This window comes from Xenopus tropicalis, chromosome 7, assembly GCF_000004195.4.
Source record: "Xenopus tropicalis strain Nigerian chromosome 7, UCB_Xtro_10.0, whole genome shotgun sequence".
Lineage (NCBI taxonomy): Eukaryota > Metazoa > Chordata > Amphibia > Anura > Pipidae > Xenopus > Xenopus tropicalis.
The window spans coordinates 52684826-52709845 of NC_030683.2; the positions used below are offsets into that span (position 1 = coordinate 52684826).

The window sequence follows — 25020 nt, forward strand, 5'->3', positions numbered from 1 at the left end:
TTCCATCTTATCAGGTATACGTTACAGGCAGTGTCAGACTGGATACCAGGATACCAGGAAAACTCCCGGTGGGCCCAGGTGTCACTGGGCCCTCATGCTTCTAACTATTTGGCCAATTGCATGGTCATTTCTGTATGGGAAAAAGGGATAGAAGGATAGAGAAAAGAGACCTGGATAATAAAAAGGTTGAGTGAGGAGAGGAGGAATAATAGTTTAGAAAGTGGGCCTATGGTTCAAGGTTTTCTGTTGGGCCCCTGGCATCTCAGTCCGACACTGGTTACAGGGATGTATTTTAGATTTATTTGCCAGTGCTCTTTATAAGCCTGGACATTATGACTCCAAACTATTATGCTTTCCTACTAATAATTATTCTTTTCCTTGGGAATATTATACTCTTAGCTGTAATTATCCTATTAAATGCTGTCTTAGTTGCATATTTATCAGGCAGTCTGAGTACTTAAACATGTTCTGCTTTCTCTCAGTATAATTATTGTGTTATGTGTAAGCACTACAATGAATTACACTGGACATTCTAACAGACCTAGACAGCATATCTGGACTACATTATATTTTTAATAAGCAAGTCTGTTTAAAAAAATGAAAATGTGGTGATTAAAGCCCCCTGAAAGAACCCTTGTGCCATTACTCTTAGCTTTCCAACAGATATTGTGCCAACAGTGGAATATGCCCAGTGTTAAAACTGCTGTCTTAGGTTTAGCCTCTATGGTAAAAATACACCCAAAGGAATACGGTATTGTGGAACTGCATACCTCCCAACATTTGAAAAATGAAAAGAGGGACAAAAAGATTTGGTGGCAATTTTTTGCCAACGCCCACTTTTGTGGCCACGCCCCAATTACGACACCCCATCCATTTTTTTTTTCAAAAAATTCTCCTTTTATATAGTAGAAATGGCAGGATCAGACGCAAATGTGCTATACCCTCATACTGTACTACCTAAGGAAAACAATATAGCAACTCCTACATATAAAATACAAATATAGAGAGAAGGCAGTGAGTTATTAGTGAGTTATAACTATCTACCAGTTTGCCCCCCATACACAGTGCCCCCAATTGAGACAGTGCCCCCCATACACAGTGCCCCCAATTGAGACAGTCCCACCCCATACACAGTGCCCCCAATTGAGACAGTCCCACCCCATACACAGTGCCCCCAATTGAGACAGTGCCCCCCCATACACAGTACCCCCAATTGAGACAGTGCCCCCCATACACAGTGCCCCCAATTGAGACAGTCCCACCCCATACACAGTGCCCCCAATTGAGACTGTGCCCCCCCCATACACAGTACCCCCAATTGAGACAGTGCCCCCCATACACAGTGCCCCCAATTGACACAGTCCCACCCCATACACAGTGCCCCCAATTGACACAGTCCCACCCCATACACAGTGCCCCCAATTGACACAGTCCCACCCCATACACAGTGCCCCCAATAGAGACAGCCCCCCCATACACAGTGCCCCCAATAGAGACAGCCCCCCCATACACAGTGCCCCCAATAGAGACATCCCCCCATACACAGTGCCCCCAATAGAGACAGCCCCCCATACACAGTGCCCCCAATAGAGACAGCCCTCCCATACACAGTGCCCCCAATAGAGACAGCCCCCCATACACAGTGCCCCCAATAGAGACAGCCCCCCCATACACAGTGCCCCCAATAGAGACAGCCCCCCCATACACAGTGCCCCCAATAGAGACAGCCCCCCCATACACAGTGCCCCCAATAGAGACAGCCCCCCCCATACACAGTGCCCCAATAGAGACAGCCCCCCCATACACAGTGCCCCCAATAGAGACAGCCCCCCCATACACAGTGCCCCCAATACAGACAGCCCCCCCATACACAGTGCCCCCAATACAGACAGCCCCCCATACACAGTGCCCCCAATACAGACAGCCCCCCCATACGCAGTGCCCCCAATACAGACAGCCCCCCCATACACAGTGCCCCCAATACAGACAGCCCTCCCATACACAGTGCCCCCAATACAGACAGCCCCCCCCCCCATACACAGTGCCCCCAATACAGACAGTGCTCCCTTCTTCTTCGTCCCCAGCGGCTCCTCAGTGTATGCAGCTCCTTCTCCGGTGGTCCCTGGCCCTTTTAAAAGGTTGCGCCCGTGCGTAATGACGTCACCCGTGCGTAAGGGCGCAACCTTATAAAAGGGCCAGGGACCGCCGGAGAAGGAGCCGCATACACTGAGGAGCCGCTGGGGAAGAAGGAGCGCCGACGCATCGCGCTGTCCCGGGTAAGTCAATGAATGTTCCGCATTTCCGTAATTTATTACGGAAATGCGGGACATTCATGGAACTATCCGGGACAGCGGGATGCGCTCTAAAATCCGGGACTATCCCGCGGAAAGCGGGACAGTTGGGAGGTATGGAACTGCATGTTATAAAAGCACTGCATAGGTGGTGCAATTTGTTTTCCAATGCCCTCTGTTTACTAGGTAATTATGTTCATGTAATGCAATTAGGGCAGTTACAGTGGAGGAAATAATTATTTGACCCCTCACTGATTTTGTAAGTTTGTCCAATGACAAAGAAATGAAAAGTCTCATAACAGTATCATTTCAATGGTAGGTTTATTTTAACAGTGGCAGATAGCACATCAAAAGGAAAATCGAAAAAATAACTTTAAATAAAAGATAGCAACTGATTTGCATTTCATTGAGTGAAATAAGTTTTTGAACCCTCTAACAAAAAAAGACTTAATACTTAGTGGAAAAACCCTTGTTTGCAAGCACAGAGGTCAAACGTTTCTTGTAATTGATGACCAAGTTTGCGCACATTTTAGGAGGAATGTTGGTCCACTCCTCTTTGCAGATCATCTCTAAATCCCTAAGGTTTTGAGGCTGTCTCTGTGCAACTCTGAGCTTGAGCTCCCTCCATAGGTTTTCTATTGGATTGAGGTCCGGAGACTGACTAGGCCACTCCATGACCTTAATGTGCTTCTTCTTGAGCCACTCCTTTGTTGCCTTTGCTGTATGTTTTGGGTCATTGTCGTGCTGGAACACCCATCCACGACCCATTTTCAGTTTCCTGGCAGAGGGAAGGAGGTTGACGTTCAGGATTTCACGATACATGGCTCCGTCCATTTTCCCGTTAATGCGAATAAGTTGTCCTGTGCCCTTAGCAGAAAAACACCCCCAAAGCAAAATGTTTCCACCCCCATGCTTGACGGTGGGGACGGTGTTTTGGGGGTCATAGGCAGCATTTTTCTTCCTCCAAACACAGCGAGTTGAGTTAATGCCAAAGAGCTCTATTTTGGTCTCATCAGACCACAGCACCTTCTCCCAGTCACTCACAGAATCATTCAGGTGTTCATTGGCAAACTTCAGACGGGCCTGCACATGTGCCTTCTTGAGCAGGGGGACCTTGCGAGCCCTGCAGGATTTTAATCCATTGCGGTGTAATGTGTTTCCAATGGTTTTCTTGGGGACTGTGGTCCCTGCTAATTTGAGGTCATTAACTAACTCCTCCCGTGTAGTTCTAGGATGCTTTTTCACCTTTCTCAGAATCATTGACAACCCACGAGGTGAGATCTTGCGTGGAGCCCCAGAGCGAGGTCGATTGATGGTCATTTTGTGCTCCTTCCATTTTCGAACAATCGCACCAACAGTTGTCACCTTCTCTCCCAGCTTCTTGCTAATGGTTTTGTAGCCCATTCCAGCCTTGTGCAGGTCTACAATTTTGTCTCTGACATCCTTGGACAGCTCTTTGGTCTTTCCCATGTTGGAGAGTTTGGAGTCTGCTTGATTGATTGATTCTGTGGACAGGTGTCTTTTATACAGGTGACTAGTTAAGACAGGTGTCCTTAATGAGGTTGACTAATTGAGTAGAAGTGTCTAACCACTCTGTGGGAGCCAGAACCCTTAGGCTGATGCCACACCAGGCGTAGGGCTGATTTTTTCGGCAAGCGGAAAAACGCTTGCCGAAAATTCAGCCCTACGCCTGCTACTTGTGCCTGCACCCGAATGAATGAGATACGCTCGGGTGCAGGCACATGTAGCCGATATACGCATGAAAACGCGAGACTTTGCATTCTCACGCGTTTTCATGCGTATATCGGCTACATGTGCCTGCACCCGAGCGTATCTCATTCATTCGGGTGCAGGCACAAGTAGCAGGCGTAGGGCTGAATTTTCGGCAAGCGTTTTTCCGCTTGCCGAAAAAATCAGCCCTACGCCTGGTGTGGCATCAGCCTTAATGGTTGGTAGGGGTTCAAAAACTTATTTCACTCAATGAAATGCAAATCAGTTGCTATCTTTTATTTAAAGTTATTTTTTTGATTTTCCTTTTGATGTGCTATCTGCCACTGTTAAAATAAACCTACCATTGAAATGATACTGTTCTGAGACTTTTCATTTCTTTGTCATTGGACAAACTTACAAAATCAGTGAGGGGTCAAATAATTATTTCCTCCACTGTATATGCCATCTCTAAGGGTGAAGACACATGGAGCTACTAAAACAGACAATGCTGATCATTTACTGATAATTGTCTCTACGTGGGTTTTAGTAGAGGCAATTCTCAGTACAGGTAAGGGATCCCTTATACAGAAACCCGTTATCCAGAAAGTTCAGAATTACCGAAATGTCATCTTCCATAGACTCAATTTAAATCAAATAATTCAGATTTTTAAGAATGATTTTCTCTATAATAATAAAAGATCGAATTAATCCTTATTGGAGGCAAAACAATCTTATTGGATTTATTTAATGTTTAAATGATTTTTTAGTAGACTTAAGGTATGGAGATCCAAATTACGGAAAGACCCCTTATCCAGAGAACCCCAGGTCCCGAGCATTTTGGATAACAGGTCTCATACCTGTATTGTCTATGGCAGGGAATTTTGTGGAGTTTAGTAGCCATGAAAAAGTAGCTGCTACTAGTAGCCCAGCGTGTCTTTACCCTAACACTTTATGTGTACAGAATTACAACTCTCAACAACAGCCATTCGCCAGCTTTTCCAGTTAGAAGGGACCTCCCTTACATTTCACATTAGGAAACCTCTTAACCTATTAACAACTCATAAAGACAGAAAAACTGGAGGTTCTCTCATCTAAAACTTGTGTATGATTAAAACAACAAACCCAATAGCAAACAAATATACAAATTTGTACTGGTGTAAAATCCTTATAATGAGGTCGATGGTTGGAGGAAGATGGTTGATTGAATAAAATAATCCCTATTGTCACAAAAATAGATCTTTAGCAGCATTTTATGGTTTTGTCACCAGTGTTTTCTCTGCAATCAGAAACCTGTCAGGATTACCAGGACCAAATTTAAATTTACTTATGTAAATCTCCTATCATTTTCTGTAGCATTTTAGCTAATAAAAAATCTCAAGCACAATAAAAAAAATCCTAGAATGACAAATTTTACAAACCTAAGAAAAATAGCATCTAGGTCATTTTTAGGAGCTACATTTGGTGCAAAAATTAAATGCTATAAAATCAGAAAATTAGATTTCCTTTTCATATTTTGATAAAATTGCTCATACTTCATTTTACAAATAGGAAGCAATTGATACAATAATCTGTTAGTCGCCTATACTTACCATCATTTCATACTAAGTGTTTCACTCCTGAATATATATCAGAGAAAGATTAACAGTTTTTACACAGCATGACAGGTTACTTTGAGTCACAGCCGTTCAAAACCGATGTCTAAATAGCCCTATTTTACTTTTTTCTGTGACTCTAGCATTTTGTTGCTGCCCTCCGGGAAAGCTGGGAGATTTTCTGTGAGAGAGAGCTACCAGCGATTAGTGCAGGCCTGTTTCCGTGATCATAGGACGCGTTGGGTTGCTAAGGGCAGTGTTGCGCTGGGTTGCTAAGGGCGGTGTTGCGCTCGGTTGCTAAGGACGGTGCTCTGTAGCGGGATCATGCCGGAGAAGGCTCTGGTAACGCTGCGTTTTGGCCCATATTCGTCCAGCTCTGGGCTGGTGGATCACCGGGTTTCCCGGCTTCAGGGTCTGAGAGGTGAGATCATAAGGGCAAAGGCGCTACATTGAGCCAAACCAGAATGTCCCTGTTTCTTAAGTTGCAAATATCCTTCAACTCAGTAAACCTGAGAAGTAATGGTTTCAGAGAAATGTTATTGTTCCTTATTACCCATTACTCACTTGTGTGTATCAGGTATTGAAACACAAAACAAAGACAAACATTAGGGGGTGCCAATGTATTTGCTATCTTATCAAACTTTGCTAGGCCAGTATAAGTGCAATCCCTCTGTTGGCATTTGGTATAAAGTAGTGGGAAACGTCGCACTTTTATTAACATTTATTTATAAAGCGCCAACATATTCCGCAGCGCTGTACAATAAGTGGGTTTCATACATTGGACATACAGAGTAACATATAAAGCAATCAATAACCGATACAAGAGGTGAAGAGAGCCCTGCCCAAAAGAGCTTACAATCTACAAGCACTTCCAAAGAAATTATAGCTTTGTGATCCATTTAATCAAATATTGTGGGACTTAGAGAATTTTGTAATAGGAATTAAATCATAGTAAAAGATTATAGTGTTTTACATAGATGGGGTCAAGAATTGAGAGCAGCATCAATGTAGGTGAATTTAGGTAATAATAAGTCTGTAATGGAGTTATGTAATGGAAGACTGTCAGAGCAGATTTATCAAAATGTGAGTTTAGAGCTTAAAAGATAAAAAGAGTCAGCCACTCTTCTTTGTATACAGATACAGGGTCGGACTGGGGGGTGCAGGGCCCACCGGGGCTGCCACCCCAGGGGCCCTGCAGGTGCCCCCGCCGGCCATGTCCCCCACACCCACTAACCCCCCCCCCCCGCTGAGCCTACCTTACCCCCCGCAGGGGCCCCTGCTGAGCCTCCCTAACCACCCGCAGGGTCCCCCACCCGATGACCTCCCCTAAACGCTGATAAGTTTAACACGTCAGGGGAGGAACAGAAGGAAGGGGGAGCACCGGCAAGGGTCTGGTCTGACCTGCTGGGGCCCACCGGGTTTTTTTCCAGTGTCCCGGCAGCTCAGTCCAACCCTGTTCAGATATGAAACATAAGTAACTGGACCAGCGACCACTATTTTTATTTATTTCATAAACAAACAGAATTTTACAGTCATGAGGTAGGGCAGGATTTGGGCACTGTATTGGTAATATATACAGTATATATATATATATATATATATATATATATATATATATATATATACACAGTATTTTACCGTTTACTACATGGGCTTTAATAATGTTACAGCACCAGAGAGCTGCTTTTTCCCCTGGCTTATTGTCCTGGATCAGCAAAATACAAATACTACTACAAAGTACAAATACTACTAAACCCATAAAAGGTTTTTATTCTGTGAGTTTTTTATATATATTATGGTAGATGAACTCTCGCTCTATAGTATTGCTTTAAGATAATTGGGGGGGGGGGGGTGCAGCAGGGAAAGCAGCCTGCGTCTGAGTTTCACAGATCCATTGAAGACATTGCAAAAGGGCAGGTTTAAAGCAGCAGTTCTCTATTGGTCTTTCTCAGTATTTAACAATGAACTGACTCAGTTGGGCATTTCCGAATTACCTAAGGACTTGATGAATCTGGTAATTAGATCAATAAATGCCTTAAATTAAGCAAGATCATGATTTGTGTTCTTACCAATGTCCACTACTCCTAGACCCACCTATTCTTTTTTTTTTTCTTGCTGAAACTTCCGCCTGTCTAAAACTTTACACTCTCTGGCATTCAAGGGAAGATAGGGGAGGTGTCACTTACTATTTCAGAGTTGCTTAAGTGGCAGTTTATTCAAATGTATCTCTCTACTCCTTCTCTTGCAGTGGACAGTAGGAACCTTATTAATATATTATTTTTTCTAAATCATTCTGAAGATCGCCCAACCCCCCATTTAGCGAATCACTAAGTCTTACCATGAGGACATTGATGTTTTCTTATTATTAAACATCACCCCCTTTATCAAATTTATAGTTGCATGATCAACCTGGGCCTGCCATTTCTCTTGGTGAAATGTACTCAGAGCTAAAAGCGCTTTAGGTTTACATTAAGAAAACCTGGAAAAAGGTTTCATTCATCCTTTCACCTTACCAGCATGGACATGAATTTTTTTGTTCAGAAAAAAGACTAAAGCTGGCCATACTTGCCCCGATGATATCGTATGAAACCTCGTTTTGTATGATATTTGGTGCATTTATGGCGGATCGACAAGATGGCCGATAATGCAAAGGCTGCGGATATTGGTCATCTCGTTGATTGGCCAGGTTAAAAGATTTTGATTGGGCTCCAACAACAAACAAACAACAACAAAATCTATGTTCAGGGTTGAATCTGTAGGTGGAGGTAGAATTCCTATTGTTTCTACCTCCACATCTGACAATTCAGCCCTGAACGTCAGTGGGAAAAACGAACGGCATTTGTGGCATTTTTAAAGGAAGGTAACAAAGTTTTTTGTTTTTTTTAAACTGAACTGCAGTTTTTGTTGAAGTTATTGAAATTAGTAGAATTGACTGGTAGTCTCCCTAAGTGTGATGTAAGCACCAGAGCTCCCTCTAATGAATGGTCAACTCAACTAGGAAATATCAAATACTACTTATGCCTTTAATGTTTAAGTCTATTAAATCTAGTTATATATAGTTCCTCTTGTTTATGAGAGGCTGTGAATGATATATATTCCCTGATAATTAAGTCCTACTGTTTTCAAACATAAATTTCATTAAAAAGTAATAGGTGTAAGTAAGCACATGGCCATTTAGACTCATTTAAATTCTGTTAGTCATTAAGAGCTTTCATTAATAATAAAAATATTAATAAATTATAATCCAACAACAGCAGTTGCATACACTTCACCAGAACAGATGGTGACAAAGTAAGAGAGTAAATGGCTGTACAAAACTGACTGTGGTTATAGGATTAAATAAACTGCAGATGTACATATCGTTTGCTGTTCCGGAAACAGAAAACAGAATGCAAGTGAATGTGTTCCTATAGGTGTAACTCTTTAGACAGCAAAGCGAAATTCTAGCCTATATGATTGAATTGGTTGTGCAAAGCTGAAGTGGAATTCCTCTCGTCCTGATTGGCACATGCTCAGACCGTCTTTCTTTCGCCAACTGACAGTGGGAAGGGGGTAGATAAATTGAGGTCCAGTGCCTAGCACAGCACTGGACCTTAGTATAGTTCTGACTGGCATTCTATAGGCATTATATTTCCACAGAATTGATAGTCTGGTTAATAAAAATTTCTGTGTTTTCTTCCATTATTTGTTAAAAATCATTTAAATTATTTAAAAAATGTATAGCACACTTTTCTTAACATTACCTAATGATCCATCTTGCATTGTTTTTATTGTTGGGCAATATTCTATTCCAAATATTTGTAGAAAGGATCCTGAGTGCTCGGTGCCTCAGAAAGTTTTGTGGCAGACTAGGGACCATAAACATCTTTCACATAACTAATTTCTTAGACACCAGATTAACAAAAATAATGTTCTATAAAACCAATATTTTTGAGTCCAAAGAAAACCAAATACGGGTGTTTTCTAGCTCAAAGGGTAGGGTCAAACCATTTCAATTTTCCCCCCTTCCCCCTGGCAATCACATGAACTGTTTTTTCTTTTGATGGGCGATTATTGCCTGGCTCAGCATTACCAAAAGAGATGTGCCCACAAAGAACTCTAAATTCAGGTGAATGGGAATAATTTCAACCCTTATGTTCCCTGTCCGCTGAGCTACAAGGCATTCTGGAAAGAAAACACTCGGAATTGCATGTGCCATAAAGCTTTTAGGCAAAAAGTATGTGTAGTATTAAAGTAAAAAAATGGAGTTGAGTTCAGCTGCTAAAACCTCATCAAGTGGATGAATGGACTGACAGAATTGATTATTTATGTCTTCTGCTTTCAAACATGGTATCATTTACACATGGCATCTCTTAGTACAGCTGCAAGACCCCCATTGTCCCTTACTATGGAGTTACTTTTTATATTTGTTATGTTGGTATTGATTTTCAAACATAGATGCTAAATTGTACCAGTACAGATATTAGTACTTACCAACAGCCATCAGTTTTGCTCAGTCGACTATAAGATAAAAAATGAAAGCAGAGATCTGTTTCTATGGGTAACTACACTGACACAATTCATTATCTATCTGAATTAATATTACCTTGTCTTTTTCACTATCCTCATGTCCCAGTTCTTTATTCAGATATTCAAAAAGAAATATGGATCTGCAGAAACAGTTAAGCACCTTTCTCAGTACTGAACAGGGAATTTGGGGGCAGAAATAATGATGTTAAAAAATAAATTTTTGAATGAGGGGTTATTTCCATACCATACCTTTAACGTGCTTAAAAATAAAACATTTAAATGTCATATACATTGAATAGGACTGTTTTGCCACCAATATGGATTCATGGAGCTCACGTACAAGGTACTGTTTTATTATTAGAGAGAAAAAGGAAATCATAAAAATTTGACTTATTTGCTTAAAATGGGTTCTATGGGGGATGGCCTTCCCGTGATGTATAATTTAGTGAATAACATTTCTGAATAATGGATCCCACTAGGATCTAAAGAACTGAAGTTTTACTGCTGTTAAGTGAACTCAGCAAATCTGGTCTCAATGAAGGCAGTGAGATGCTAAAACTTACACTGTCTAAACAAGCGAAAACTATGGGTTTAAACAAATTGCATGGTTTGTGTGCAGAGTATCAACATTGTGCCGCCATGTTAAAATTTCTATTGATTTCCAACCGCTAGTATATTTCTTACATTCTAATTACTGCTGAAAATTAGGCAGACATTTGGAATAGTGCCGAATAGTCAGACAAAACAGGGACACTAGAACCTGGTCCTTGTAAGTTTTATTCTGTAACCAGGAAATCCTGTGACATACAGGAAAAGAACATATTGACTATAGTGTACATCTATTATATCCAATTACTCTGTAGCATTTGTACTTTTGAAAAAGCTGTACCGTGACTTATCAGTGAACCACAATCTTTTTCAGCTGTGTTGGTATCTGATGGACACCAAGTTATTTTAGAAGAAATTTTGGATAGGAACACAGTAGAACTGATAGTCAATGGAGAGCTTGTATTCCGATGTAACATTAAAGAACTGGACTTTGGTAAGATAAAGACTTATTACATGTATTGTCTACATTTACCCTAATACAGGCTTGGGACCTATTATCCAGAATGTTTGGGGTTTTCTGAATGAGGGATCTTTCTGTAATTTTGATCACCATACCTTATGTCTACTAAAAAATCATTTAAACATTGAATAAACCCAATAACGATTAATTATATCTGGGATCATGTACAAGTTGCTGTTTTATTATTACAGAGAAAAAGGAAATTATTTTTAAAAATCTGAATTGTTTAATTATAATGGAGTCTATGGGAGATGGCCTTCCTGTAATTAAGGGCTTTTTGGATAACAGGTTTCTGGATAATGCATCCCATACCTGTAATTAAAAGCTTTTTCATCTAGGTGAGTTCCTTTTATCCATGCACTCATTAATATAGGAAAAAAATAAATTCCTTTTTTATGTTTTATGTTCAGTTTCATGTAACTGCACATGCTGTTAATACTTTCGTGTATTAAAAAACTGTCTTATGTGGTCAAACACTAAGGGGCTGATTTACTAATCCACGAATCCGAATCCCGAATGGGAAAAAATCGGATTGGAAACAAACATTTTGCGACTTTTTCATATTTTTTGCGTTTTTTTCGTCACCGTCGTGACTTTTTCGTAGCCGTTACGACTTGCGCAAATCGTCGCGACTTTTTCATAGCCATTACAAATTTCGTGAATTGTCGCAACTTTTTCATAGCCATTTGACTTTCGTGAATTGTCGCAACTTTTTCATAGCCATTACGACTTTCGTGAATTGTCGCGACTTTTGCATAGCCATTACGACTTTTGTGAATTGTCGCGACTTTTTCATATTGAGCGCTCGAAAAATTCGTGACAATTCGCGAAAAAGTCGCAAAATACCAATCATTACGAAAAAAAACCCTAAGCTTAACTGAACCTGTTCATTTGTTTAATTTAGCTGCAGTATTGGGTCACTTTCTAAATATATTTACCTCTTATCAACATAAGGAGCAGTTTGCCCTATATTTATTTGGTCTGTTCATCTCTTAGATCAGTCATGTTTATATTCAAAGTAAAATGCAATATGATAATGACTTGGCTCCTTCCTAAACTAGAACAATCATTCCATCATTAAAAAAGCGCTTTGTAAATCTGACAGAATAAGTATAGTTTACCAAGTGAAATCTATAAGAAATAAACCCCCTAGAGCGCGCGGGTCGGTTATGAATATTTGTCTAGTTTCGGCTTTGTGAGATAGGTCAACCCAGTAAATTAGCATGTCACATAATTTTTATTTCCAGCACTTTCTGGCTTTTTATTATGTCTCTTATATATAGCTGTATATTTTTTATTAATGTCACTGACCAAATACATAGGTTAGGAAGACTTGTAGCTAGATATTGCCTTGTCTGAAATAAAGCTCCTCTGTAATCCCAGTATCAGCAACATTAATGAGCTAGGTCAAAAGCAGGCTCACACCTATGCAGGAAGCACTTTATGTTAAATGAATCTCATAGCCACAAAAGGGCTCATAGAGCTCTGCAGTGCAGGACTGAAATCATCCATAAAAATAAAAATGCATGTATCTCAAAAAGTCTCCTTTAACAAAAGACCAAGTTAGTTGTTGTATTGTTCAGCATTTAGGAACATTTTTGTAGCTTTTATAACCCCTTTCAATAGAATTGCATCATACTGAAGTTCAACAAAACTTAAATATTTCATATGTTTTTGGTTATAGGTGGAGATGGGCAGCTAGACCCACTTTGTGAAGAAGCCAGAAAAGCAGTCAAAAATGCTTATTAATGAAGAAATGTTTATGTATCACCTGTATTTTTACAGTAGCTCTGCTTCAACTTAAAGTTTATGAAAGCATAATACTTGCCATATTCCCAGGTCCCTGCAGTGAATCTCTATATCCCTAAATGTCTACAGCATTTACACCACAACTCACTCAGAACTTAAGGAAAGGAAAGACAAAATATGCAGTAATGTAATCCTCAAAACCTCTACCTTGGTCGAGAAAGCGATCGCAACTGCTGAACAATGATCATTTATTGAATCCTAAGAACTACAATATGCAGAGAAGAACATAGTTAACAATATAGAATTTGTTCCTCACTGTTGCTATGGTGATTATTAAAATGGTGAACAAGAAATGCCAAGAAAGCATTCCTCAGTTTGCTGTATTACATTATGTAAATATTCACATATTTATAGATTGTAAGATTTGTGCCATAGGTAAAAAACAAAAGAAAAAAGGTTAAAATGAAAATGGGAAAATTAAGTTATTTCTTGGTGTCATTTATTTAATCTTGCGTAAATTACAAGGGAAAAGTCATCTAAATTAGAAATTGTGCAGAGGATTAATGCATCAAGTATAAAGATTTACCACTGACATTATTCTGTGAATGTCACAACCCATGCGCTGGTGATTTTCTCAGAAATATTTTTTATAAAAATATATACTTATATAGCTAGCATTTTGTCCTTTTTTGTCTACATATTTCTCACTTGATTTTCTATCATTGGTGTTTTTCTTTCCTGAGAAGCCCACACTTTTCTGCACAGGTTACATACAGTGCTTTGCTGCACACCTGGATTGTTTTGAGAGTTTGCTTTCATTTACAGAACATGCCAACAACTTGTAGAATATGTATTTATTTTTATTGTGAAGCAACAACAAATGGGACAAAATAAAAGAAAACTTTGGCGTGCATAACTGTTCACCCCCCTAAAGTCAGTACTTTGTAGAGCAGTGATCCCCAACCAGTGGCTCGTGAGCAACATATTGCTCCCCAACCCCTTGGATGTTGCTCTCAGTGCCCCCAAACCAGGTAGTTATTTTTGAATCCCTGACTTGGGGGCAAGTTTTGGTTGAATAAAAACAAGATTTCCTACCAAATAAAGCCCCCTGTAAGCTGATAGGGTGCATAGAGGCTGCCTAATAGCCAATCTAAGCCCTCATTTGGCACCTCCATGAACTTTTTTGGTGCATGTGTTGCTCTCCAAGTCTTTTTACATTTGACTGTGGCTCACGAGTAAGAAAGGTTGGGGACCCCTGTTGTAAAGCCACCTTTTTCTGTAATTGCAGCCGCAAGTCGCTTTGGATAATTCTCTATGAGCTTGCCACATCTCGCCACTGGGATTTTTGCCCATTCTTCAAGGCAAAACTGCTCCAGCTCCTTCATGTTGGATGGTTTTCACTGGTGAACAGCAATCTTCAAGTATTTCCACAGATTCTCAATTGGATTGAGGTCTCAACTTTGACTAGGCCATTCCAACTTCTCCATTCTCCTTAAACCACTCAAGTGGCATGGTCAAAATGGTGGGAGGTATGCTAATGTACATTGATACATATCTACAGGAGACGTGCACATGCATATTTGAGTCACACAGTGATAGAAATACCTTAGTTATAACTTTGTGAGTGGAAGGAATTTCCCATATCTTTGTGAAATCATCACAAAGAGACCCTGACATGCATGCCATGGTCAAAAATAATAATCATTCCCAGGTTTATTTATATGGTAGGTGTCAGTAAAACATAATTTTAAGCCCAATAAAATATTAAAATGAAACCCACATAAAAATGAAGTTTTTAAAAAATTTACTGCAGTGCATTACAGTTGGGAGGCAATGATATTATAATATGTAATATATAAATTCTTCAGTGTATCGTAATTAGTTATAAATATTGTGTTTAAAATATTTTAGATGCTGATCTTATTTTCAAGTCAAATATACAGCAATCCACAATCATTTATCCAACATGTATATTGTTGTGACAAACAGATAATTATTTAATTTGCTTTGTAACAAATAGCAGAAAATTACACAGCTGTTTTCTTTGTAATGAATGAAATGTGCTCTTTAGACATGTAAGGCCTTGCTGACAATAAGGTACAAAAAAGGGGCAAATAGAAAGTGTTATCCCTACCACATGCCAAACTTTTGCCTATATTCACAATTCCTTTCACTTACAAAATGCAGGTATTTTCTGAATGCATATACTATTCAAAATTGAGATAGATTGTCGCATCCCAGATCTTAAAGGAACAGTAACAGTAAAAATGACCAGAAAAAAATGAACACATTCTAAAGTAATTAATATATAGCATACAGACACCATGCACTGGCAAAACTGATCTGTTTGCTTCACAAACCCTACTAGGGCTACATGGCACAGGTTAAGGGCTAAGACACACAGAGCTACTAGTAGCAGCTACTTGTAACTGCTACAAAAACAGACAATGCTGGTCATTTACTGATAATTGTCTCTACGTGTGTCTTAGGAACAGCTCCAAACCTAAAGGGCCATTTACGAAAGAAGTGTGCAAAGTGCCATTTCTGGCAGCAGAACTCTTTGGACACAAATTCATGATATGAAACTTGTGTCTTAGAAAGGCAGCACTTGTTTTTGTGGCTGTAAATGACCCTTTAAATAGTAATGATGTAAAAAGTGGCTTCAGACTATAAGCTCCTTCATGACTTCCTAGCTTGTTTGTTGGAACATTCTATATCACAGCATATTCTGTCCTAGTACCAGGGAGAAATGTAACTGTTTAGCACTTTAGAACTTAAAGTTCTTTTCCCTTTTGTATTAGAGTAGTCATTTCCTGGCGTGTACTACATATGCATCTTTTGAGCTGTTTCCCCCCCAATATTCCTACCCAAAATTGCAAATGTATTCTGCTTTTTCCCAATTTTATGTTTCTTTTTTGACTTATTGCCTTATATAATTAAGAAGATTGTAGCCTAATATTGTGATTACATCTTTACTAAAAGGGCAAATTGCCAGGGCAGGGACTGCCTAAATGCAACAAAACTGGCTGACAGAATGCAAAACTAAGTACAATACGTGGTCTGGTTTCTGAGCCAATTCAGGCTACAAAGACGAAGGTATAATTAACAATGCTCTGGGAGCCAAACAAAATATGAAATACGGGTTCCTAAGAGCAATTTACAATATGCTAGTGAGCTGAAAACAGACATTTTAATAAACATATTTTTCATTCTTTCTTTTCCAGCAATAAAAATGTTAAATGTAGTTCTTTACAATTCATAACGACTTAAAGCCCATGCACGTAAGGCTTTTATAATATGTAAATCTATTTATTCAATCTGTGAAGCACAAACTGTATTTCTTGCTTTAAACAGTGCTTTCTTGGCAGTAATGCCAAACTGTCAGTCTTTCTGCTGCATTGGTGCACTTCCATACAGGCTGGGAAGAAGATTGGGCTTATCAGCAGAAATATGGACAGGGGCCAGAAAGTCAGAAGTTAATTAATCTAAGTAAAGGGCTTTTTGGTGTGCTTTAAACAAGGCATAAAACATCTGTTCAGTTCAAACAGTCTGTTAGCTCTTGTAAACATCTAAATAGAAGAATGTTATACAGTTTATACATTTTTTGTGTTAATATTTAAGGAAGAAGGGAAACCCCCCTCTCTTTGAAAACAGGTATGCGCTTACCAGAAAGGCTTAGATTATATCTGTTTCCTAGAAGAGAAGCAGCAATATGCGATTAATGAGTACTAACTGGGAGGGAGACCGGACCACAACAGAAACTGAGGCATTGTGCAAAAATAGCTGGGCATTGTAGTATAGCCAAACTGCATATCCCGCATGGGAAGGGGGGGGGGGTGAATTTTATTAAGAATTATAGGTTGCTTTTCTTAGTATTAGCCCAGAAAATGAATTGTATACAAACACTGCACCCAGTTGTTCCTAGGGCTAATATAGTGACGAGTGTAGGTTTCAAAATTATGTAGATGTAATTATGAGAATCCATGAGTATTATTGTATGGTAAAAGCAAGCAGTACATTCACATAATACCCACTTTGATTTAAGGCATACAGCACAGGCAAAAGTGGGCTGTTGTCCCTACAAGTCCCAAACAGACAGCCAAGATACTAGTAAGATTGGAGAGTATAAAATAAAGGTTATGTATTGTGTGAGGAGACATGGGGAGGGGCACATGTAGTGACTCTGCAACCCATTATGATGCATGCAGGGCACAGATGCCACTATACTTCTATATACAGGCCACATATAACATCCCTGTAGTACATGGCTTAATGGTAGTTATTTCTGGTGGATATTGAGTTTGCAACATGTATTTTAGCTCATTATATATCAGCCTTGCAGCATGTGAATTTCATCAATCTTCATACAGTAGCTTACTTTGTAAGTTATGAGGCACCAAATCCAACTTAGATTCACACATTGTCTTTTTGACAAAGGATACTTACAAATTTCAGTGACAAGGTAACCCATTTAACTGAGCATACAGATAGAATTGGTGCCACATGCATACAAAAAAATTTTTCTAGCCTTATTCTTGTTCAGACTTTGTCTCTTTTAATTAGCAATACATGGCCAGTGGAACAATCATTGTTATGCTAGTACCTCCCCCTTTTACATTCTCAGCCAGTAGGATTTCTCTAGATCCTTTCTATAATGGTGCATGCCAGATGTGTACTGCTCTGCGCTGCTCTGGAAGCTATATATTGCCTATAAGAAAATGCAGTTCTGAAAAACCGAAAGTTATTTGTAGATGTAATTTCTATTGAAAGCAGCATCTGTCAGCCCCTTACCATTCTCTATATTGGTGGTCCTGACTTTAAAAACAAAGCAGCAGAAGTCAGCTAATTAACAGATCTGTCTTGGCTGGTGGACATATGGCTTCTACATGGGAACCAAGACTGCAAAAAAGGGACAGACAAATACTACTTCCAGTTGCAGTTACATATGCAAATAACCATTAACAATTACTATTGTTTCACTGATGTTTGTTGCAAAGTTGCACAGAATTTTCTTCCATTAGGCAAAATTATATTTTAGATTTATATCCCCATTAACATCTTACTTACTTTCTATCCTATATCCTGCAGATGCAAAGACTTAAAGCAGCAATACATACAAAGATAAAATTGTATGATTATCTGTGCGTGTTCAGTGGTCCACCAGTCCTGACTGATATCCATGTACTATACTTATTGGTCGACGATCAGGCAGGTGTAAAAATTTGGTGAATTGGCAGATAAAGAGGAGTTGCAGATCTTCTTTATTTCGTGTGGATCCTTTGTGCACTTTGCCAATGGGCCAATATGTCAGAAAGCAGACCAGTTTGACCACCTATAGACCACCTAGCAATGCGCTTCACTCGAAGAGCAACTAAACAAGTAGGATCAATGAGGAAATAGTATAAAGAATAGTATAAATAAAAATACTTTTTTTACACTGTAAGGGCTAAACTCCAAGGGAGATTTTGATCAGATTTTGTGGGTCAGATTTTATCTGATCTTGTCATGCAACAGCACGCAACACCATGCAACAGCATAAGATTTTGTAGGATCCTATAGGCTGTTGGATCAGATAAAAGTTGTATGTTGTTTGGCTCATGCATCTACATCTGACAGTCAGTGTATTTTAATGAGGAAAAACAAAGCTGCCAGAGCCTTCCCTTCTGACAGGCATGTTGTGTCAGTTCAATCCTTTCATGTAGTTTACATATCAGAGATTTTGTATCAGTTCCATTATATTTTGACCCATGTAACTGCATCCAACTTGTAGGATGCATTCTGTCAATCCAGTACCATCAAACAAAATCTCCCATGTAGTTTAGCCCTTACTATTCATCCCGCACATATAAATCTATATTTTTTTTTCCAAAACTTTTATTGAAGTTTTGCAATAAACATGTAGGATGAATAATGACAAATTATTTAAATATAGGTTGTACAACAATAGTCACATTTAACCGTTTTTCCTTCAAAAAGATAAGAAATTAAGAAAATAGAATGCTTACAGAGGAACAAAATAAGTAATTTAAATAGAGAAAAACAAAACAAATGAACTAACTTTGCCCAGTGGATAAACTATAAAAAGAAAAGAAAAGTTTCCTAGAGGGCAAAATCAAGGATAATTTTGCTTATATGTTCGTGAATTATTGAAATAAATCTATATACGCAGCATTTTATAAATCTTTTCCTTATTTCTTATATCTATAGCATTAAAGAAATATGACAATGTATTTTTAAAAGGGATCCTGGATTTAGGTTCACTTGTTTTTGCTTTGATGGCCTCTTGCCAGCTCAGCTGATTAAGATAAGAAATAATTTCTGTTATAGGAGGGGTTTCCTCTTTTACCCAATAATAAAATAATGCTTTTTTAGAGGCAGCCATAAACAAAAATAATAATTTATCAATTTTTTGGGCTAAGGAGACTGGTAAAATGCTTGATAACACCTCCTCTTTTTAATATGTAATAGAGCGAAACTAGGAGATAACTTTATATTTAAATTCAACCTGTGGTTCAAGAATCTTTCCACCATGTTCCAGAAGTTACCAATCTTCGGACAAGACCATAGGTAGTGGAATAAATTAACACCAGTTTCATTACATTTGGGGCAAAAAGAGTTTGTTTTAAAGCACTTATTACGAACAAAAAGTTTTCCTTATATTAAATGGACAAGTTTGAATTGGTGAATCCTCCAGCTTTCAGCAAAAATCGGATTGTTGAATTCATGCATAGACTTAACCAATTGCGAAGGGGATATAAAGTGTTGTAGATAAACAGACCACTTAGCAGACACATTCTCTAAGGGATGATTATCTTGGGTAAAAACATCCCAGAATGTACCAGAAAGTACGTTGATTTTTATATTATGTGGTTTGTCTTTAAATTCTAATATTGCCTCAGCCTGTCTATGTTTAGGGACAACAAAATTGTCTTTATTGTGAGTCACTGATAAACCACATTGGCAGTATTTATCAATTGAAAAGTATTTATCAATTTCAAGTTACTTGAATTTTTCTTTAAACAATGGCCAGGGAATTAAAGAATAATTGTTTGGATCTAGTAGGTCTTTCATCAATATGATGTTTTTTTCTCAGATGTTAGTAAAAAGTAGGAAGACCTTAATGGGTCAGAGGATTTCAATAGAAGTTTAAGTGGCATGAAGGGAGTTTGAGAGTAACTGAAGCCATGGCTGGAGAATAGATATTTCCATACAAAAATAGTGTCCCGATATAGAGGATTCCTTTTAATATCTCTTGGTAAATTACTCCATTTACTATGTAATGCAGAAAATATATCAGAATAAAGTTCATGGAGTAATTCTATTTCTGGGTTGGTGTACTCTGGGTTGTTACTTTGAAAGATCCATTCAATAAGGTATCTTGTTAGAGCAGACAGGTTAAATGTTCTAAAATTCTGTATTTTTAGTCCACCAAGTTTAGCAGGTCCCCTTAATTTGGACAAAGCTATTTTCGATTTTTTTTCATTCCAAATAAATTTCACAAGTGCAGAATCTAGCTTTCTATATCTGAGTGTCTAATAAGTAAAGGTAAGTTGATTAAAGAATAAATCAGTTTAGGAAAGATTAAAGTTTTGAAAAAGATCACCCTGCCTTTTAAATTTAATGGGGAATGCATCCATTTTTTACACATTGAGATGATATTATTAATGGCAGGAGTGATGTTCAAGGAATACAAATTATTTAAATCTATGGGAATAGTTAAGCCCAAATATTTGAGTTGTGTTTTTGGGTGTCTTAATTGCAGCTTTTTTAAAAGAGAGTTAGATATAGAGCCAAATGCATTCATTATCTCAGTCTTGAAAAGGACTGAAAATTCACAAGCATATCAAAAACAGCTTTAAGAGAGTCATTGGGATTTTTTATGATTAGCAGCAAGTCATCTGCAAATGCTAGTACCTTAAGTTGCTTCTTGTTAATAGTGATATCTTGGAAAGCCATAGAAGAATTGAAAGCTCTAATAAATTCTAAAGCTATATTAAATAACAAGGGAGATAAGGGGCAGCCTTGTCTAGTCCCCTTAAAAATTTTTAAAGGTTTGGATTGGGCACCTCCTAAAATGACTTGAGTTTTGGGATTAGAGTAAAGATATTGAATGTAATGATAAAATGGGCCATTAATACCAAATAAATCCAAACAACTGAAAAGATGGTCCCAAATCAAATTATCAAAAGCTTTTTCAGCATCAATATTAATTATGGAGCAAGGAATCTTATGTATCTTGGTAAAAAATATTATATTGTGTTAAGCTCTTATGTTCTTAACCCCTGATCTATTTTTAATAAAACCGTTTTGAGCTTCGGAGATAACAGAAGGAAGGATCAGGGACAATCTATCAGCCAAAATTTTTGATAACTTAATATCTTGATTTAATAGAGCTATTGGCCTATAAGATGAGGGGAGAGAAAAAGCTTTATCTTTTTCTGGTATAACTTTAAGGCTAGAAAGTTCACTAGAGGGAAGTTTTTTTTACCAGATAGTATCATTAGATAGATTAGTTAGGAAAGGAGACATTTTGTCCTTCAGAAGTTTATAAAAAGTAGCGGGGAGGCCATCAGGACCACCCAAAAAATTGGTCCATTAAGATCTATTAATTGTTCCAAGGAAGTTTTGGGGGATCTTGCAGTGAGAAACAATGTCTTTGTCTCAGAGTTGTTATGAGTGTTATGTGAGTAAAGCTTTTCATAGTAATGATTTAATCCATTGACATTCCAGGAAACTATGTTCAATGGTAAAGACTTAAGGTGGCCATACACGCACCGATATTATCGTACGAAACCTCGTTTCGTACGATAATCGGTGCGTGTATGGCATGTCAGCGAGCCGACCGATATCGCAGGAAGCTGCTGAAATCGGTCGGCTCGCCGATCGGCCAAGTTAGAAAATTTTGATCGGGCGCCATAGAAGGCGCCTGACCAAAATTCTCCCTTCAGAGCTGAATCGGCAGAAGGAGGTAGAAATCCTATTGTTTCTACCTCCTTACCTGCCGATTCAGCCCTGAATGGTGTGTGGCGGATCTGACGATGTTTCGTGCGACCGATGGTCGTACGAAACATCGTCGGATCGCCACGTGTATGGCCAGCTTTATGTTGGAATTATATCAGAAAATTGTATCAGAATTTGATACTCTAACATACTTGTAATAACATCCACTGGGCAAAAATATTCAACAATATTAACAATAAATGTGAATAGCATAACAATATTAGGTAGATACATTTAAACAATACAATCTAATCATATGTAACTTCCTTTTTTCCTAAAGGATAAAGGTCTGAATACTCTCTCTAAGAGTTATCAGGGTGAAAAGCATCCCCTTGTGGGTCAGGCACAATTAAGCATGACTGATCATGTTTCAAATAACATTTAATCTTCGCTGATATGTGAGGGGTTAGTTCCCCTGGGAGGATGAGGTGACCTTGATCTTGATCTGGAATTGGAGTGAGTTTGGAGAGTAGTAGGCTTCAGCTCTTCGGAAATCTTAGAATGGCGTGGTTTATCATATTTGCGGGCTCTCTGGCTATTAGAGTGGATTTTAATTGTATAGTCTATTTTTCCATCAAGAGAAGTTTTGGTGACTTCCTTTCTTTCCAGATAGTTGACAAACGTGGATGCATCTTAAAGATCATTAAAGATTCTTGTACCAGAAGGCAAGAAGATTTTGTGTCTTTCAGGGTACATTAGAGAAAAGTCGATGTTGTGGTTTATCAGCGCTTGGCAGACCTTTGAGAATTCTTTACGTTTTTGAGAAAGGAAGAGTGAATAATCCTTAAAAATAAGGATTATTTTCCATTCTAAATCTAGCATTTTCGCTTGTTGTATGCTTGAAACAATTGATTTTTCACAGAATAGTCTAAGTATTTGACAATTACAGCTCTTGGTATTGGGTTTTGAAAGTCTTTTAATGGACCAATCCTGTGTAATCTTTCAATCTTGAAATTGCCACATTCTGGAGGAAGTCCAAGTTTATGAGGAAATGTTTTGGAGACAAGATTATACAGAGAATCATTCTGGAAAGACTCTGGTATGCCGATAAATCTAAGATTGTTTCTTTTTTATCTGTTTTCCAGATCATCTAGTTTTTTCAAAGGATCCAACCGAGACTGCAAGTTCTGTGTATCATTCTGAATCTGAGAAACTGTTAAATCAAATTCATCAAGGCGTTTCTCATGGTTGATAAGTTGTTCAGAGATGTTGGTTATGTTTATTTGTAATTTATCAATAGCCTTTTCAATAGTAACCTTTCTGAAACCTTTTTCATATGTTTTAACATTTGCTTTAGAAGTCATAGATGATGTATGAGAATGTGTTTCCATAAAAAAAATATATATATATATATACACAAATAGTCAAGAGTTGTTTTCACCCTTCTTTCATGCCTTCCGTTCTTTTCCTTTTTTATACTCTTTCTTTCCTCCTTCTCCTTCCTCTCCTCCCCCTTGATATACTGTATAGGGCTGATTTACTAATCCACGAACGGTCCGAAGGCGTCCGAATGCGTTTTTTTCGTAATGATCGGTATTTTGCGTTTTTTTCGTTTTTTTTCCCATTCGGATTCGAATTCGTGGATTAGTAAATCAGCCCCTATCTCTCAGCTAGAAGGTAAAGACAGAACTAGTATTTTGAGAGACAATAGCAATTCTGGGTAGCTGCAGGTAAAGTAGCAATTACTCAGGTTAAAGACACTAGTTCACTAACTAAGAAACCAATATAACAGTAATATTTGGATCACATTAAAGTATTATATGAAAAGGCAGAGTAGCTTCATGAATAATGAGCAAAAAGCACTATGGTTCCAAAGTTCAGAACAGGACTAAGCAGCTAAAACAGTACCTCAGGAGAAGTGGCTTATGCAGCAGCCATTGGAAATAATGTCAGCCGTCTGTTACAAATGTTGCAACTTGATTCCACCTCAAGACACAAGGCTTAAGCAGAGGCCATTTGAAACAATGTAAGCAGCCTATAACAAATGTTGCAAACTCGACCCAGATACTGTTAAAAGTCTGCCTGTCACTACCTCGGCTTCTCTTCCACCTCAGGGGGAAGGTATGTTAAAAAAAACTTTATATACAGCAGCTTTTTAATGCAGATTTTTGACCCGTGGGAAACAGGAGCTTTATCCCTGAGCCTCCATCCTCACCGGCGCCAAACAGTAAGTCCCAAATCTATTTCATTTTGTAAAGACCCATGAATGGCATTTTACCTCTGTTTATTCTTCCTGTGTAAAAGTGCCAATGCAGTAGATAACATAAGATCATCATCTTATCATGCCTTAGAGCTTATTGACCCTAGTTAGTTGAGGAATACATCAGGCCATGGATGAGATCCTCTCCCAACAAGTCTGCATAGGTTTCTGTAACATCTGATAGTTTACCTGGGAACTAATCAGATAAACCCAGATCAGGAAGGAGGAGTAGAATAGAGTTTTTTAATGGGCAGACATAGAGGGGCAAGCAAGAACTCAAGCCAACACACAGTTTAGGTTAGTAGCCATGAATTCAATCCACCAGGGCTGATGTGTCCAATGACAAATCTCATACTTCAATAAGCAAGTTAAGGTGGATTGGGGGAAAAAAAGTGGATTGGAAGTTTCCAGGTCGGCCCAAAATTGCAGGTGGCAAAAAAGATGTTTTGGGAGTTTTAAGGTTCCAAGTCGACCCCAAATCTTTCTTCAACCACGTAAGAAAGAGAGTAATGGCTTGAAGATCATTAATGGAGTGAATTGATAATTCTAAGGATCTACTTGTACAGTATATTTAATCTTGGTGGAAGAGGTTTTATACAATACATATCTGTGGAACTGTAACATTCAGTATTAAAAATTCAGAGGGGGGGCCCTTCTATGGTGCTCCTGATGCTTCTTATGGGTAAAGCCGGCCATACACACACCGATATTGTCATATGAAACCTCGTTTCGTGGGATATTCTGTGCCTTTATGGCGACTTGAAGAGGTGACCTATATCGGAGAAGGCTGCAGATATCAGTCGACTCGTCGATCAGCCAGGTTTAAAGTTTTTGATTGGGTGCCACTTAAGGCATCCAAGCAAAATCTATGTTCAGGACCAGCTGGGGCGGCTCACTAGA

General features: G+C 38.5%; 1 protein-coding gene across 2 annotated transcripts; it reads left to right on the forward strand.

Annotated features, from left to right (window-relative positions):
- The first annotated feature begins 5840 nt into the window (after positions 1–5840).
- c10orf53 (chromosome 10 open reading frame 53) lies at positions 5841–23157 on the forward strand. Of its 2 annotated transcripts, none has more exons than XM_004915961.4 (3): positions 5841–6014; positions 11025–11144; positions 23006–23157. In XM_004915961.4, exons 1-3 carry the CDS (start codon positions 5918–5920, stop codon positions 23110–23112), a joined length of 324 nt encoding a protein of 107 aa, XP_004916018.2. In that variant the 5' UTR covers positions 5841–5917; the 3' UTR covers positions 23113–23157. The 2 variants fall into 2 exon arrangements, with proteins under 2 accessions (XP_004916018.2, XP_002933960.2); XM_002933914.5 differs by lacking the exon at positions 23006–23157 and adding an exon at positions 12856–13594 and having other exon boundaries at positions 5853–6014.
- The last annotated feature ends 1863 nt before the right edge of the window (positions 23158–25020 follow it).